At 35.5% G+C, this 18,013-nt stretch overlaps 2 protein-coding genes across 2 annotated transcripts in view; one reads left to right on the top strand and one right to left on the bottom strand.

Annotated features, from left to right (window-relative positions):
• Window positions 1-18,013, top strand: part of ND-B17 (NADH dehydrogenase (ubiquinone) B17 subunit) — a 285,419-nt gene that overhangs the window by 2,846 nt on the left and 264,560 nt on the right. The window lies entirely within an intron of this gene.
• Wee1 (Wee1 kinase) lies at window positions 6,939-16,080 on the bottom strand. The gene is made up of 5 exons (XM_067130233.1): window positions 15,228-16,080; window positions 13,196-13,465; window positions 12,855-13,079; window positions 12,550-12,707; window positions 6,939-8,248 (listed from the first exon to the last, which is right to left on the bottom strand). The coding sequence occupies exons 1-5, from the start codon at window positions 15,884-15,886 to the stop codon at window positions 7,638-7,640; spliced, it is 1,923 nt and encodes a 640-aa protein (XP_066986334.1). The 5' UTR covers window positions 15,887-16,080; the 3' UTR covers window positions 6,939-7,637.

The following is an 18,013-nucleotide window of genomic DNA, read 5'->3' as shown; positions in this document are numbered from 1 at the left end:
ATGGGCATTTCTCCAGGAATGCTTCAGGAGCAGCCGAAGACTGCTTCAAAGGATTCTGGAGTTGTGAAGACGTCTTTCAAGAATAATATTTTAATAACTGTCTAGAAATTATCAACGTTTCGAAATGGACTTAGTGGGTAATTCTAGGCACTACAGGTGATGGTCCAGAACCGCCAATGGCACCAGCATTGATTCAAAACCCATCAACAGATGCTCCTGCACCTACACCAAGATATGGTCAGTTGTTTGTATATGACTGGAAGGTATGGGAATGGTATGGGTATGGATATGGGTATGGAATGGATTTGGGTATGGGTATAGGTATGGGTGTGGTAAGGATATGGGTATGGGTATTGGTATGGGTATGGGTATGTTACGGATATGGTTATGGCATGGATATGGGTGTGGAATGGGTATGGGTATGGTATGAGTATGATACAGTTGTTAGTATGGGTATGGGTATGGGTAAGATACAGATAGGGTATGGGCATGGTATGGGTATGGGTATGTTATGGATATGGGAACTAGTAAATGCGAGTGATAGTGAGCATCTGCTAATATATATATATATATATATATATATATATATATATATATATATATATATATATATATATATATATATATATATATATATATATATATATATATATATATATATATATATATATATATATATATATATATATATATATATATATATATATATATATATGTGTGTGTGTGTGTGTGTGTGTGTGTGTGTGTGTGTGTGTGGTGTGTGTGTGTTTGTTAACCATTATTTTCCCTTCCCTAATATAAGGTACTATAGGTCTTTTCTATTATGTTCCTGTCTATTCGTAATTTCGTTTCCTGTTATAGTTTATTTCGATACTGTACTTCCATTTTTTTTTTTTTACGTGGGTTGAAAATAACAAAATTCACGTAAGTTATTAAAATTCCAAATGTTTATTGAATTTAACTCAAGCTATATTTTTTTACATAAGTTATGAGAGCAAATCTTGATGATCCCGGTGAAATAATGAGCTTTTTAGAATTAAAATGTTAGAATCTAAAAGGAAATAGATATTGCATATAAAAGGTATGAAAAAATGAAAAGAATTCGTTCAGTGTTTTTTATATCCATTTGACTGCAATAACCCAAATAAAAGAGAGAGAGAGAGAGAGAGAGAGAGAGAGAGAGAGAGAGTGCGATAGAAATATTACGTTTCAGTGAAATATAAATAAAGCATGACTTTCTTAAATAACTTTAATTTTTGCTTCCATTTACAATGTTTTGTTTGTCTTTTACAGGTAAGGTCAAGATGAAATCAACATTGCAGTCAAATTTTTGATGCTATAACTTGCATAGGCACCAGCACCCTGTACCAAGGTATGACAGTGAAACTAGATCAGGAGCTGGAGGACCCTGACCTACTATGATGAGAATTATAATAAAGGAGGCTGGAGAAGAGCAGAGATTTGTGTTGGAGTCAATGATATATATATATATATATATGTATATATATATATATATATATATATATATATATATATATATATATATATATATATATATATATATATATATATGTGTGTGTGTGTGTGTGTGTGATGTGTGTGTGTGTGTGTATAGATGTCTGTTTGTATATATATATATATATATATATATATATATATATATATATATATATATATATATATATATATATATATATATATATATATATATAAATCATTGACTCAACACTGCATGACGCAAAAGATCTCTGTGAAATTCCACCATTCATGCCTTTACCTTCCACAAATCTCCACTCATCTCCAGCCTCCTTTATTATAATTCTCATCATAGTAGGTCAGGGTCCTCCAGCGCCTCTGGTGCACACAAGCATGGTCTATATATATATATATATATATATATATATATATATATATATATATATATATATATACATTATTTATATACATATATATATATGAAATATGAAATATATATATATATATATATATATATATATATATATATATATATATATATATATATATATATATATATATATATGTGTGTGTGTGTGTGTGTGTGTGTGTGTTCGTGTGTGTGTGTGTGTGTGCGTATGGAATGCAAAGCAGGTATTCACAGGTACAGGTACGTTGTCCAAATTTCAAATTCAAGTTAAATGCATACAGAAATATGAATAGAAAATAATATATAGCATGACAATGTAGTTTTCAAGAAAAACTATCAGTTGCATATATCGTTTAAAAATCTGGAGATAAGTAATTCTCAGAGATTTTAAGCAGTTAAATTGCTTTGCATTACGGATAAGAGTTCATTCTCCATCTATGTGACCTTAACTTTAGTTAGGCATGGGAAATAGTTTGAAGATGCTCTACGGGCAATTGAAGATTGCGGAAGAAGTTTGAAAACGAGTCGCAAAATTTTAGTATTTAAATCGAAGTAAACAATTTCTATATTAAGTTTGGGTTTTATTAATAAGTGATGGATGTCTTACCAGAACTTACGGCTCTCGCTTTCTCGTGAGCCATGAGCAGGAGCCACATAATGTTATGTTAAACAAAGTAATTACAAAATATAGAACGTTTGTATATACCATTCAGAGAAACTGCTGCCAGAGTGGGGCTAGAGATCAGTGGAAGTAAAACCAAAATGATGGGATTGTCAAGGAACAACCAACAACAACCACAACAACAAAATATGGGAGATATTGAGAGGGTGATGGAAATTGAATATCTAGGAAGTATGTTAATATCCAGAAATGAGATGGAGAGAGAGGTTCTGGCTAGAATACAGCAGGGTGCTTTTTCAGTCTACAACATCTATTAAAGAGCAGAAACATGACAAGGTCTACCAAATTAAGAATTTATAACACCATTATCAGGCCAGTAGTACTATATGCTTGTGAGACCTGGGCACTGACTAAAAGTCAAGAACAGAGACTACTGGTTTTTGAAAATAACATTTTGCGTAGAACAACTGGTCCCATTTACGATATAAATGAAGGTGTTTGGAGAAGAAGGCGCAACAATGAAATGGGAGATTTAACCGGACAACAGCTAATAATTTGCTATGTAAGATCACAGAGGATACGTTGGGCTGGACATGCGGTTAGAATGGAGGAGGGCAGAATGCCTAAAGTGGTTACGGAAGGATCAGTGGAAGGGAGAAGACCGGTGAGGAGACCGAGGATGAGATGGAAAGATAATGTGTTTAGAGATCTAAGAGAATTGGGAGTGGAGGATCCTGAGAGTAACTCGAGAGATACAGCTCTCAACAGGGGAACGTGGAGAGGTCTGGTGCAAGCGTCCATGGGCCACCAAGAGGCCCGAGAGCCACCGGAGTAGAATAAACAAAGCAGTTACTCAATAATACATTTTCTATGAATCGTAACGTGGATTAAAGAAAATGAAATCTTAGATGCGTGACAAACCACTCTGAAACATCGCTAAATTCTTTCTCTATGCCTGACTCTTTTTCCCACACGATCAAGACGTTATATTCCATTGGAAAACAAATTGGTTAATTTGATCGATAAAATCAGGAGTTTCCGTGTCAATAACGACAGCTGTCCTTGAGGATGCATATCATTCAAATCCTTATTTTTCCATTCACTGATTTCATGAACCTGCTGAATGTCACATTTGGTTCATCTAACAAGTATCGTATCCTGCTACACACTGAAATTCCCTGTAAATGTTTAAATAATAAGCTTTGCCAATGTTACCGTAATTACCTGCAGACGTCCGTGAGCTTTTTTGCGACTGACATGTTTCGCTTGTTTTAACGTAAAGGTGCCCAAATTACAATGCTTTGTCTGCTGCTAATTATTGTTTGTGGATATGTTCGTGCATGCATAAAATGATATTATGTCTGTTGTCTCTTATGTGATAAAGTCTAATGTTTATATATGTATATATATACATATATAGCCATACCAGCAATTCACACGTGACTTTTTATGCTTTCAAAAACTATGCCGCAAGGACCCCTTAATATCGAATTCATTTTACTCTAGGAATAACTTGCACCACACTAAAATTACACACACCTATATATATATATATATATATATATATATATATATATATATATATATATATATATATATATATATATATATATACATATATATTATATATATGTATATATATATATATCATATAAATTCACACGGGATGGGGTCATGCCCATCCATATTAAATGTCATCAGAGAATGAAGTAACTTAAAAATATGTTCCGTGATGTACATCACTATAACAAAACAAACAGTAAGAGAAAGACCTCCGACACATACATACCTTAGAAAGGAGGATACGAATAAGAGCATGGGTAAATAAAAATCGAAGGGGTTTAGATACAACAAAGGTGAAGGAAGGATAACTAACTTGTAAATTTCCTCTCTTGATTCCTTTTTAATTTTCTGTAAAAGAAAGCTACTGTGACGGTTTTGTCTGTCCGTCCGCACTTTTTCTATCCATCCCCAGATCTTAAAAACTACTGAGGCTAGAGGGCTGCAAATTGGTATGTTGATCATCCACCCTCCGATCATCAAACATACCAAATTGAAACCCTCTAGCCTCAGTAGTTTTTATTCTATTTAAGGTTAAAGTTAGCCATGATCATACTTCTGGCACCGCCATAGGTACCAACAACACAGGCCGCCACCAGACCGTGGCTGAATTTCTTGGGCCACGGCTGTACAGAAAACTCGACGGCTTATTTTTTACTTGCTCTTTAGATGTCATCAATGCTTGTTTTCATAATGGGTTATTGTATCTTTGATTTTGTATGAATACAAATTTTAATTATTACAAGAATTTGTTTGTCTTTCAAAAAGTTTATGTAGAATTAACAGTAACTAATGTAATAATGGCTAAGCGTTGTCAGTCATTAGACACAGTTATCATTTATGTAAGGAATTATCAGTTTCTTGATCAACTGAAGTTTATTGAAAGTGATTTGCAACTCGTAAATTAACATTAGCTAATCTATAAAATTTAGACAAGTAAAAATTCACCATTGCAGGTGTCGAGAAAAAACGGATCCAATTTTTTCACTTAGAACCTTCCCAGTCGTAGAAGAAAATTCGCGACAGCACGGGCATCAAATCACTAACATCAAATTGCCAATTATTTCAAGGTCCTTCTTATTTGCCTTTTAGCCATCACAATTAAAGGATTTATTTACTTTTCTGAAAAACGATCACTCAAATTATTAGTGTGGGAACAGTTATTACATGCAAAATGAAAATGGTGCCTGCTATAGTCGTAAAGGAAAACCTGGTGGAACATTGCAAATGTATTGTAATAATGCACGCCATCAAACTGAACTAAACTGAAAGGATGGAGTTCTGGAACTTGCGTCACATTAAGGAAATCTGTTACTTTTGTATGCAACTCTCCTTATAAATGGAGTTTATCGTTCTTAGAGAGCTACATTATTGTATCCATTAACAACGGTGGTTACTGCTTTTCTCCCGAGTTTAAGATCTAGTCTCTGAGCTCGTCAGGGACTAGCTCTTAAATTCCCTTGGTGCACTTTCAGCTTTAATATTAAGACAGCAAGAGTTGGGGAGAATAGATAAGAAGATAATGAAATCCAGAAAATAAATGAGATGAGACAGGGGAAGGGTTCCTTTACATTCCACTCATAAATTGGACCTCATTTCAGCCTCAACTGGCAACCACACAGGAGCCCTTTAAAAAGTTGTTTTGCAGCTGCTGATGCAGTTAACAGCATCATCTTTGTTCTCCAGATTCCAAGACAGTACCTTGGAATCCTTGCTCCATCTTAAAAATGGTCTGTACAGAACAGTGGCGCCACTAAATGCAACTGTTCATCTTTCTTACCAGTTTGAGCTGCTCATTGACCATTGCCCAAGATTTCAGTAGCCATCTGAACTAATTCTATTGTGATATAAGATACAGTATTATCATTTGGTCGACGAGGGCTTTGCTATTAGTTCAGGTTAAGTTTAGGCCTTAAATGTTTTGCCTCTATTCAGACATAACCAGCTAGGCCTATCATCACTCCAGCTATTTTTGTGTGACCTTCCAAGATGATCAGGTTGACTAAGCATAGTACGTACGAGTTGGATATGCTAGAACATGTATCCCCTTCTGGTCATTCACTTGATATACTGATGCCTTTTGAGTACTGTATCTGGATCTCAAACTCCTTACTTGTTTACACTTTGGGCCTTCATCCAGGTTTGACGCAATAAAGGTAGTGTTTAACTTGGCACGAGTTCTGAGCGATGCATCATTAAGTAGGTAATATTTTCTTCCCTGCAAGTATTATTAAAAGCAGTCTACTCTCTAAGCTTCTCCTGTCCAGTTCAAATTATATCAAACCAAAACGTGCTGAAGCAATTTTGAGCTACAGCAGTATTTGATGCAAACACATTTATTACACTGTACCCAACCCATCACAGGCGGCCTGTTGAAGGAACTTTATATCTTACATAGCAAATTCAAATTTCCTGAAAATCCTTAATGGTTTAATTTGAAATGTAATAGTAATGTACATGGACTGGGCCAGCCTCTTAGTCATTAAATATTCATAAACACCATTCAGTGCACTGTACTTTTACAGAACATGCAATCTTTCTGTTGAGTATACTATCACCAAATTTCCTCAATCAAATATACAAAGGATTCCCAATTAAAAAGTTTAGTAAACCTTTATTTATTAAAAAAACTTGACAGAAATTAAGCAACTTACACAAAGACAAAAAATTTGGGTACTCTATATTAGCAACAAAAATTGTCACAAAACTTCAGTACATCTGTCCGTCAAAAAAGTTTATCCTACAACCAGCCTTTTGGAATTCCACTTATTAGGAAAATACAAAAGCCCACTACAATTTACAGCCATGAGCACATTGCTTAAAAACTGCTTTCCCAAAATAACAGTAAATGGAAGTACAATGAAAAACTTATAAAATATATAAAATTTATTTATACAAAACAGTACAGGAAGGCAAAAAGATCACAGTAGACGGAATGTCTTATCAGAAGACAGTTTGAAACCTAAAAGTTTACTTTATTGAAAACTTTGTGACATGGCTAATTGAAACACCAATTCTTCCATGCATTAAAAAAAATGACCATGGATACATATCATTATGTAGTGAAAACAATTCAAAATAAAATAATCTTTTACTTGGGAAACTTTACAATTACCCTAGAAATACTTGATACAACTACTATCACAAAATATAAGGCACATAAATTCAGATTTTATTAATGCATATAAAATAAGAGCTGGCAGCAAACAGGCCAAAAATATTAAGTTTGTTAAAGGACAGTTATTTTTACTTTAGTAATTGCAAATATAAATTAAATGACACCTGTACAAAGACCCTCTGGTTGCTTTTCTAAAAAATAACAGCTGCAAGATGCCAAAAAAGTATAAAAAGGAAAGCAAGGTAAATATATAGATAAATAAACCTATACAATTGCCGACTAATTATTCTGCGTAGATATGAGCACTGCACGAGAACCACCCCATGCAAAGACTAGAACCACTTCACAGCAGGACTTCCTTTAGCACTCAACCAACATGGAAGGAATACACTGAAGCCCAGACTATATATAAAATAAAACAAAAATGATTACATGACTACTCATTACTTGAGTCAGAAATCACTGGTGCTCAGACTTCTGTTCACCTTTTTTCCTATTAGTCTGGAATTTCTAGTGGTAGGTCCTGATCTTTGGGAAGGAAACTGAGGAACACCAACAGGAGTTGGAGCAATCCCTGCTAGTACTCCTGAAGCTACAGCAGCTATTGTTGAGGCTACTCCAGGAGTTAGACTTTGCAAACACTTGGCTGCCTCTTTCAACTGTCGTGATAAAATCTCGTTCTTCAGACGCTCAGCATTAAGCTCACGACGTAATTCTGTGCGAGACATACTTGTTGGAGGACACAATGCAGGATGATTAACTAGCTGTGCAGCAGTGGGACGAGCAGCTGGATCTGCATGCACCATCTGTTTCAGCAACTTCTGAAATTCCATGGAATAACCAGGAATGTGCTCCAGTTCACCATTACGAATATTATGCCATTCTTCTCCATTGAGAGGCAACGGCTTTCCTCTCGCAGCTTCATACATGGTGAGCCCAAGAGCAAAAATATCTGCTTTTTGTAAGTGACTAAAATCATCCTGCAATATCTCTCGGGGAAGATATCTGCAATCGCCTTCTTCAACTTGGGGATTTAAGACTGAAGTTACATGACCAAGATCACCTGCAATTAAAAAATGCAATGTGTGAATTCATACAGAATAGATACCAAGATCCAAATTCAAAATACCCAGTCCAACCCAGAACCACATTTACATCAGATATCTCTCCATATATATATGCCCTATCCACTTTTGCAAATCACCAAACAATGGCCATTTTATAAACACAATGGTCTTTTGCACAATTCCCATAACTTTGATGATACAGTGTTTAAAATTCTATACCACAGATGAAATAAAGTTTAGCTGTTCCCAAACAAACACCATGGTCTTTTGCACAATTCTGATAACTCTGATGAAACAATGTTTAAAATTCTATACCACAGATGAAATAAAGTTTAGCTTTTCCCAAACAGTCCATATAGATAAATTAAATCTATAACTACCTATAAATTCAAACAATATCTAAAAGAAAATTAAATCTATGCCTACCAACACACAGCTATCTCAAGTATTTGAGATGAACTCACAATAGCCTGCATAAAGTGGAAAGAGGATGCTGTACTACTCGTGTGAGAGAGAGAGAGAGAGAGAGAGAGAGAGAGAGAGAGAGAGAGAGAGAGAGAGAGAGAGAGAGAGAGAGAGAGAGAGAGAGAGAGAGAGAGAATTACATATGCAGCAAAAACCTTTGCAGCATGTATAAAGCAGAAATATAGGCACCTGACAATTAATGTCAAGATTTTGCAGTGACTCCAAAAAGCAGATTTATCCAGAGGCTTGGAAGACTAATAACTCAAAGTTTGGACATTCATGAGAAAGGAGGAATAGTAGTTTGTCAAAAAATTTCTGTAACAACAAAGGTCCATAAAAAGGCACTGAAACATCATGAAAAATGGGTATACGAAGAGGCCTGGACCATATGTGAATTTGGGGAGAGAGAGAGAGAGAGAGAGAGAGAGAGAATTGATTAAAGAAATTCACATCCAACTTCCACAAAAATAAAGCTATAAAGCAATAATCTTTAACAAAATGCACATGCACTTGTTTTGTGCTTGCATTTATTGGCACAGTTTCACATGAGAATTCACTAATAAAAATTATTTTTCCTTCTCAAAAGCAATCTTTGTTCAACCCCATGGAAATTAAGTCACTCCTACGTACAGTACTCATATTATCCTGGTTCATTTTGGGGGATATGCCTAGACCTTCAAAGCCTTCCTATAGTGTAACCCTTAAAAACAGGTCAACGAAAGAATAAAACTTTACCACTACTATGTCCAGCCAATAAGAAAGTCCTCGAGTACTGTAACCAAATTTAATAAAAAAAAAAAAAAAAATATATATATATATATACAGAAAACACCAACTTATCTTTAAAGCAACTACCCTAACTTATCACCTGTCATCTGATAGTCTGGTTCTAAAAAAAAAAAAAAAAAAAACAACATATATATATATAATTCTGTATGGAAATCAAATCCTACACATTCTGTTAACTTAATGTGGGCTACCTTTAATTTTACTTTAATTTCAGAGTACAACTCTGCTACCCAAACTGAGATCTTGTCAACGCACTGTGACCCTGTACAGTTACTGAATTCAGATCTAGAAGTACATACAGTATACTGTAAACAAAAATTTAATGTAATAAACTTGTAAAAGGTGTGAATAAAATTTAATTAAATTCAATATTATAAAACTGGTATCAACATGGGTACCAATATGGCTTATTTGCATTTTTTAGGTAGGTAGTTTTTCAACATCTGCATCAGTCATATTAATAAATAAAGATGTAGTTAACACCTTTACATTTGTTGATGCAATTTTGGGACTCACATAAAGTAGGTGAAGTTTTAGACAGTAAGTTGATAATTTTCTCCCCAAGTTATAGAAACACTTCAATGTTGACATCATGGAACTTTCAGTATCTCCCTCTGATAAGCCCATTAGTTTGACATTATGAATCATCTGCTTACAATTCTGTAGATCTGCTATTTGTATGAAAGGCAGACCATAACAGTTTTGTATTAGTTAACAGCATCATGGATTTCCAGTTTGGTTGTTGAAGTAATTTGAAAATAAAGATTTATTTTCTTTAAGTTGAACTTCATCAAAGAACAGAATTCTAGGAAAAGTTCTTCTGTTATTACTAGTCATTTTGTGTACATATTAGTGATGTAAAATAGGTATATATTACTATAAAGCAGCTTTGCAGCCAAGTGCTCTTATACAGTATTATTGTGATGGGCTTCGTTAAAAGCTAATAAGTTATGGAATAATTAAGTGTGTACCGTGTAAACTATTATATTAACAAAATATCCTTGTACTGTATAAATTGGTTTTCTATTACATTAACAAAATGATTTATTGCTAGCAAATGTTGGCATAAATGATGATTAAGAATGGAAAATCCCCCAGACCATCTGGAATAGCAAGTCACTAAAAACACCAGAAGAACCAGTCATCTATGAGGCGACCAAAGGCAACTGGGATAAGACCATTGCAGTAATGATACACAAAGGAAAAGGGAACTCACTGGAATGTGGTAATTATAGATGCATGTTTCTTGAGCAAGCTATGAAAATACTGGAAAAGGTACCGGAGACAGGATGAGGAAAACTTGAAATAAAAAAACTGACTGCCTGGTTTCCTGCCACAGGTCAGCCACAACAGCAGTCTATGATAAGACAACTACAGGAAAAGTAAAATAAAAAGATTATACCACATTGTTCAGAGGAAGACATTACGCAACATATGTGAAAAGAAGAGATTGCACCATATTTATCAATATTATAAGGACATTTGACAGAATACTGAAACAAGCAATTAAATGGACAGTTCAAAGGCAGAAAAGGCAGGATCAACCCATTAAGCTAATACCATTGTAAAAGATCTGCCATAAAGGCAATGACAAGTGTATAATACTAGAATAACGTGCATCTACTTTTATATGATGCAGTTCATCACTGAATCTGGTTGAGTAAGCATAAAAGCTTAATCCTTAACCTGCCACCTGGTCGTAAGTCTAGGTTCATGATTTCCCGGAATACTTTAGGCTGTTAAACTAGGCACTGAGACACTTGCAGCCTTTCATCACTTTAGACAGTAAAAGAGGGAGTTAAGGTGGTTGTGGTAGGACATCAAGAGTGAGGTTCTGAAAGTGAAGGAGATGAAGTAAGAGAATCTAAAGGCAGTCATGGGAGAAAGCCTGAAAGTTGCATCAGTCAATTCTAAAAAGTGGGAGCAGCTATAGTCTCCCCAGTGTACTTGGTCAAAGGAGGGTGAAAGCGCGGTGCCAAACGTACTTTCCTTCATTGTGCACATAAGGCTATTGAAGAATCCCTTTCGATTCTTTAAAAAATGGTTTTAAGAAACATCTCATTATAGCTGATGGCAATTTTATGATAATACTGCTAGAAATAGAATATGAAAATATTAACTACGACCAAGTGACAGAGCTTTCCTCACATGCTGCCACATCTGCATTTACCCTGAAGTGATGGTGAGGAAGAAAATTATGGTTTTGGGTCAGTAGCCTTGGATTAACCCATTCCATGAAAGGACCTCTAGGTCAACACAAGGAACAATGGATATCTCCCCAAAACAAAGCATCAGCCCTTGAACAAAGGAAGTTATATACTATAATGTCTATAAATACTTATCCAAGGAAATAACCCAAGATGGAGCTTTAAAAATAAAATAAATCTGCCAGAGAGAGAGAGAGAGAGAGAGAGCATTTCCAATGCACAGAGATTACTCTTTAAAGGACATTTTGTGCAATCATGAAAAAACCTTGACAAAACATAAAATGTAAGAAAAAACCAGAGAAACTAAGGAAAAACTCAGCTGATTAAAAGACAAATGAGCCAAATAATTACTGGAAGTGATGTGACAAAATGCAGCAGTCCAAAATTATGAAGTGACATTTAAAGGAAGGAGAGAGTACCTGGCGATAGTTAATATCTAAATTTCATTTAATTTATGCTCACATACCTTCATTTATGATAGTTTCTTAAAGAAGAGTGAGCTCTACACTTGTTTACATGAGAAACAAAGCCAGGAAATACCAGAGGATGGAAAGGGTATCCACAATCTACAAATTATCTTCGAGAAGTGGAAATATTTCAGTGCTGTAAAGCGATTTGGGGGGCTTTTGACTGACTTCGTTAGAAGCACTATAGGACCTAAAAGGACCTGTAAGAAACCTATAGTAATGCCTATATTGCATCACATAAGGTGCACTGGCAGCAATATCCTCTTATGGGGATACTTGACTAATGAATTTTGTTCTTTAATAATTAATCAAGTTATTCAGTTGGAACAGGAAACAACGTTACAACTACATTTTCAAATGATAACTTACCAATTTTGTAAGTGACTTCTTCTACCTCTTCAACCTGTTCCTCTTCAAATCCATCATCAGCAGAATCTTCTCCGGGTAACTTGACTTTTTGTTCTCGAGATATAAAAATGTTAGCAGATTTTATATCCATATGAACAAGCTGTTGAGAATGAATGTACCTGTTGGAAGAATTGGTGGCTACATTAAAAAAAATAATTGTGTACTTTGGATCTACATATGGATCTTGATATGAAAGAACACACATATATCAATGACTTACTATTTCATGGTAATACTGTATCATTAATTAATTAATAAGTACTTACTTCAAGCCTTTAGCTGTGTGAAGTAAAACTTGTTTGATAAAATTTTCACTCAGTCTTCGGCCAGTTCTTCTACAGTTCTCAACTACATCTGCTAAGGAGCCTCCATTACAATATTCATTTTGGATAATCATGTGGTCATTCTCTGCCCATGCTGAGTAGTACCTGACGACATGAGGGTGTTTGCCCAAAACAGCATGAGCATATACCTCATTTAATGCTATTCTCCTGAAATATTGTGCTTAATATTAGCTTTCAAAACAAAAAGAAGGGAGGAGGGGGATATACACAAATGTTTCAGAATGTCAATACCAGTACGTAAAACTCCTCCAGGGCACACTTACTCGTTCACTGATCCAGCAACAGGCTTGAGAGATTTCTTGATGGCATAAATGCAACCATCTAATCTATGTCTGCATTTATACACTCCTCCAAATTCCCCTTGGCCAATCAATGCTAACTCTAGAAATTCGTGGTTATACCGGGAAACATTAGCATCTTGCATGGCTAGTCTCTTTGTTGGTCGGCCAGTTTCATCCTCGCATTCATCACAGGAATCATCACAATAGAAATCATCAAAACTAGTGTCCATATCGGTCGACATTTCGGTTTCCCTGGAAAGAAAAAACAAGACCTTAATTACACCCTAGTTAAACATGAGATCATATTCGATAGAGTAAAATCATAAAATACAAACAGGCCTCTATGTTGAACTAAGATAGTGAACAAACAGGTTAAATCTAAGATTTCATTGTTACAGTAATTATAACAATTACAGACTAAACAATTACACAGACTAAACTGGCACTTGACTCCATACTGTACATTGCATGCTAAACTCCCAATCCCCATGTGTTTACTTTCATATACATATGGAGTGTTTAGTGCATGTGCACAAAATATTATACCAATGCATACACCTCTACCTGATTCCCTTTAATTAGTTTCTTTTTGCTCTTTTTAAAGATAGATTTTGGAATGAGGGATAGTCCCACAAATATCCTAAACTAAAATACTAGACATTAATATATATATATATATATATATATATATATATATATATTAAAATTAGTCTATTTTTTATATAAATATACTGTACGTACACTGATTGCTCATTAGCTATATATAATTCCCCTTTGGTGTTATTCCTAAGGTAAAATGAATTAGATATTAAACGAGACTTTGGCTTAATATTTGAGTGTATGCACATGGTCTTGAGCTGAAATAAAGTGTATATATATATTATATATCTATATTATATATATATATATAATCTATATATTATATATTATACAGTTATATATTCAAAACACCGAGGAAATGGGTATTTTCTATATTAAAATAAATGTTATTAAAAACTAGAATATTTTCTAAAAATAAATGTTATTAAAAACTAGAATATCGCAAGATTGGAATACTTCAGAATGACAGCCCCGAGAGAGAGAGAGAGAGAGAGAGAGAGAGAGAGAGAGAGAGAGACCCGAACATGGCATAACATTGGGCGGTCGCACTACCTGCACCGCTTGCCTCAAGCATCATATTATGGGAAACAGTATTCAAACAGCCGTAAACAACCACTTAAATAGAAAGGGCGCCAAACTCGATAACACATGCAAAGTGAAATATCGGAAGTTGCGTCTGGGGTAAGAAACGCGCTTAACAAATTATTTTAAAACTTGCCAAACGGTAAAATAATACAGTAACTACATAAAGGTCGTCCAGAAATGTGAAGCGGGTATTCTTTCACACTACCCTTTCCTCTCTCACCACACCGGTTAGGCTACATGAAGCGCATAGCAACAAGAGCTTGTAAACCTGTACAAAATATAAAAAATTTGGGTCCACGTAACTTGTGCTCGTTAATTTCCCATTAAGTATATGAAACTAGCACCTTAGTAAACACAGGCCCAAGCCTAAAGAATTGCCAACGTAAATTAGTATTTTTATTTAAAAGTATTGTAATAACCTTAAATGGGCTCACCGGCAACCCCTTGGCGTGGTAGGCTAGTCGGGCACCCTACGGAATACACTGAAGGATACGGTCAAAATTTTTGCGTGGCTGGCTAAGACTTTCCCTCCCTAAGCAACCCCCTCCCCTTTTACAAGTATTAATATATTCTTACCGATATTCTCGTGTCTTTAATACGTCATGTGGCATTCTTTACAATCTGATAAGACTAGTCCAGCAGGGTATGTTCAATTGATAGGGAAACCTCCACTCAATTTTACTTTGCTTACAAGACATGGGATGCTACAGAACATGAAAACTACCACCCAGTTCCCATACTGGCTTATGATTAAGAGATCTGGTAGGGTAAGCACAAGAGACAACTGTTTTACCTTTACCGTTCAATTAATTTATGGAATATCACTTACCCAAAGTTGGCCTCGTGATCCCTGCGTGATCTTGTTCTCTTTCTTGAGGACAACAACATCCCAGATGGGGTGAAAGGATTAATATTGGCTACCTCCCTGACCTTACTTCTAGCAGAGCCATTGCTATTTGTGCTACCGCCGCTTCCGTGCTGGGAGGAATGGACCACGGCGCTGGTAGCGCAAGCAGGTGGGGAAGGAGTGACAGGCGTAGTGTTATTATTCCACGAGGCAAGTGTTCTCGCCCTTGCAGAAGGAAATAACCTCGTTCGGGAGACGGGTCTGCTGTGAGATGAAGAGTCACCAGAGGATGTCCCAGACGTTGTGCTCTTTAGCAAAAGTGTTTTCGGCGTAGCGGGAGAATCGAAGAGTCTCAACGCTCGAATCTTTTTATAGGGCGGAGACTCAAGGCTTTGTGCTGTTGTATTGTCGGCCGTAGGGCGTACCGCAGTTCGTAGGGACTTTCTTGGACTGAAAAGACGTGCAGGAGATGGAGTGGGCGGAACATGGTAGTTTATATCATCGCAAGAGATATCACGCCCATCAATATCACAACCCGAGCTCAAAGTCTGGAACGAAGCGTTCTCGGCTTCATCTTCCTCGATGCAACTTTCGAAATCCAATTTCATTGCCACATCCATTTTCGGTAGAACTGAGCACATTTGGTCGTATCACTAAATTAACTTAAGAAACAACGCGATCATTCCACCAACAAAGAACACTTGGAAGACTTTTCTCTCTTCGGTGTCTGTCATTCAACTACCACAACTAATTCACGTGTTCACTCCACAATATCATCATCTCAACTCAAAATGGAAGCGGCGAAGTCGCAAGGCATTGTGGGTACTGCTTCTCCACCAATCACGCTCTACGATGGATACTATAGCCAATCACTTCATGGAGACTACTCGTGACGTCACTTCTTCGACCAATAAGAGGACGGAAGTTAAACTTAACGTCACGACCATGCATCCCGCCAAATGCCAGATGTTATGATCACGTGATTGCCAGCTATATCTTCTTGATTACAGTAAAAAATTATATTTTATAAGTATTGTCACTATAAGCAAGACTGTATCCGTAATAAGTATGATGATAAAGATTATCAGGATCACTTTTAGCACATATGCATACATATAACAAGGTGAAAAGAATAGTAACATCAGTTTCCATGATCATTGTGAATTAAACCTTATTATTATTTGCGTTATGTTTACTTTATTACTTGTGATAATGACCGCCTTGTACTGAAATTACTTTGTACTTTAGTGATAACTAGCGTATAATGTGATCTGGAGTTAAGATCATGGTAAATCGTTTACTTGAAATTTTGTTTGTAAATGGGCGTTTGTTTACAGATCCGTTACATTGCATCAATCGAGGGTCAGCAAAACGTACTACAGCTACTACGATTCAAGTTTACTCATGCTGAGAACAAATCGTGGCGGGTGATTTAAAGGTTTCCCGTCGGGGTTGTGAATAATCGTTCAACTATATAACCTGGAAACTAATTTCTCGCTTATAACACGACCAGAGTTTCTATAAGTATGGTTAGTTTTCCTGTGGGGGTGAATTACGAACACGATTGTATGCACTATATATATATATATATATATATATATATATATATATATATATATATATATATATATATATATATATATATATATATACATATATATATTCGTTGTGCGTAGAGGAGCGAGCCTGCTAGTCTCACCATTAAACGTTAATTATCATTACCGTAGAGTTTTTCTTTAACTGTTGACAGAGCAAACAGGTGTGGAAAAGAGAAAAATGTGATTGTACTCAAGTATGCGGTTCCAAGCGATTTCAAAGGTTTGTTAAAGATTTAACTTATGAAATTTTCAGAGCTTCAGACGTAAGCTCGTGAATGGGTAAGACATCTAGTTAGTCCATTGATGAAAATGATACGATTAAGATGACGTTACCTTTGGCAATAAACAGAATTCGTTTTTATTTTGGAATAATGATTTAATTCGAGGGTGCGGAGCAGAACCTGTTTACCAAGTGAAATAGCAGATATGCCAGTGGCAAAGGCTTTAAGATTTTGTGAAATTTATTGTAGTATGCGCAAAACCTGGTGAGAAAAACTTTGCCGGTATTCTGCTGCTAGCATTATTCGTTACTTTTCCATCTAGGTTACATTCTCTGTCACCAGTGATTGTTGTATAGCCCCTGGATTTTCATCTTGTCATTACTTACAAAGGTTAAAGGAATTTAACAAAGATGGACCATTGCATGTCGTTCACCCTCATTCATGCAAGGATTTGCTTTTTGTCCTTATACATGGCTCAGAAGTAATCACAAACCGGAATTTTTCACTGGTGTAAAAATGCATGTGACCTTTTCTCAAATCTGTCACGGTCGCAGACAGTTTGACTGTAATAAGCTTTTGCTTATATTACGACATTTCAGTCTAGACTAACAATTCTCTTGGCTTCTGCTTAATGATGATACGTGTTTTACTATTCTTAATGCCTTTGTAGAATTCTAAAGTGTTCGATGACCTTAGCATTCGTGCTTCCCATAGAGTAATTCACAGAATAAACAATTGTATGTCAACCATGACTAGGGAATGTCGATACGTAGACCGACAAATCTCTCTTTAAACGGTAATTCTAATAATACTTGAAGAACTTACACCTTTAGTCTCGTTTGTGATTCAGAAGAAAATATTTATGAGATTAAAAATAATTACAACAGAAAACAGCCGGCCTCGGAAAAAAAGGAAAAACAGATAGTTAAAATTAATGAGGCAATTCGTT

The sequence above is a fragment of the Macrobrachium rosenbergii genome, chromosome 28 (genome assembly GCF_040412425.1).
Source record: "Macrobrachium rosenbergii isolate ZJJX-2024 chromosome 28, ASM4041242v1, whole genome shotgun sequence".
In the NCBI taxonomy this organism is placed as follows: Eukaryota; Metazoa; Arthropoda; class Malacostraca; order Decapoda; family Palaemonidae; genus Macrobrachium; species Macrobrachium rosenbergii.
Note: the sequence above shows the minus strand (reverse complement) of the source record. Positions and strands in the feature narration are given on the sequence as shown.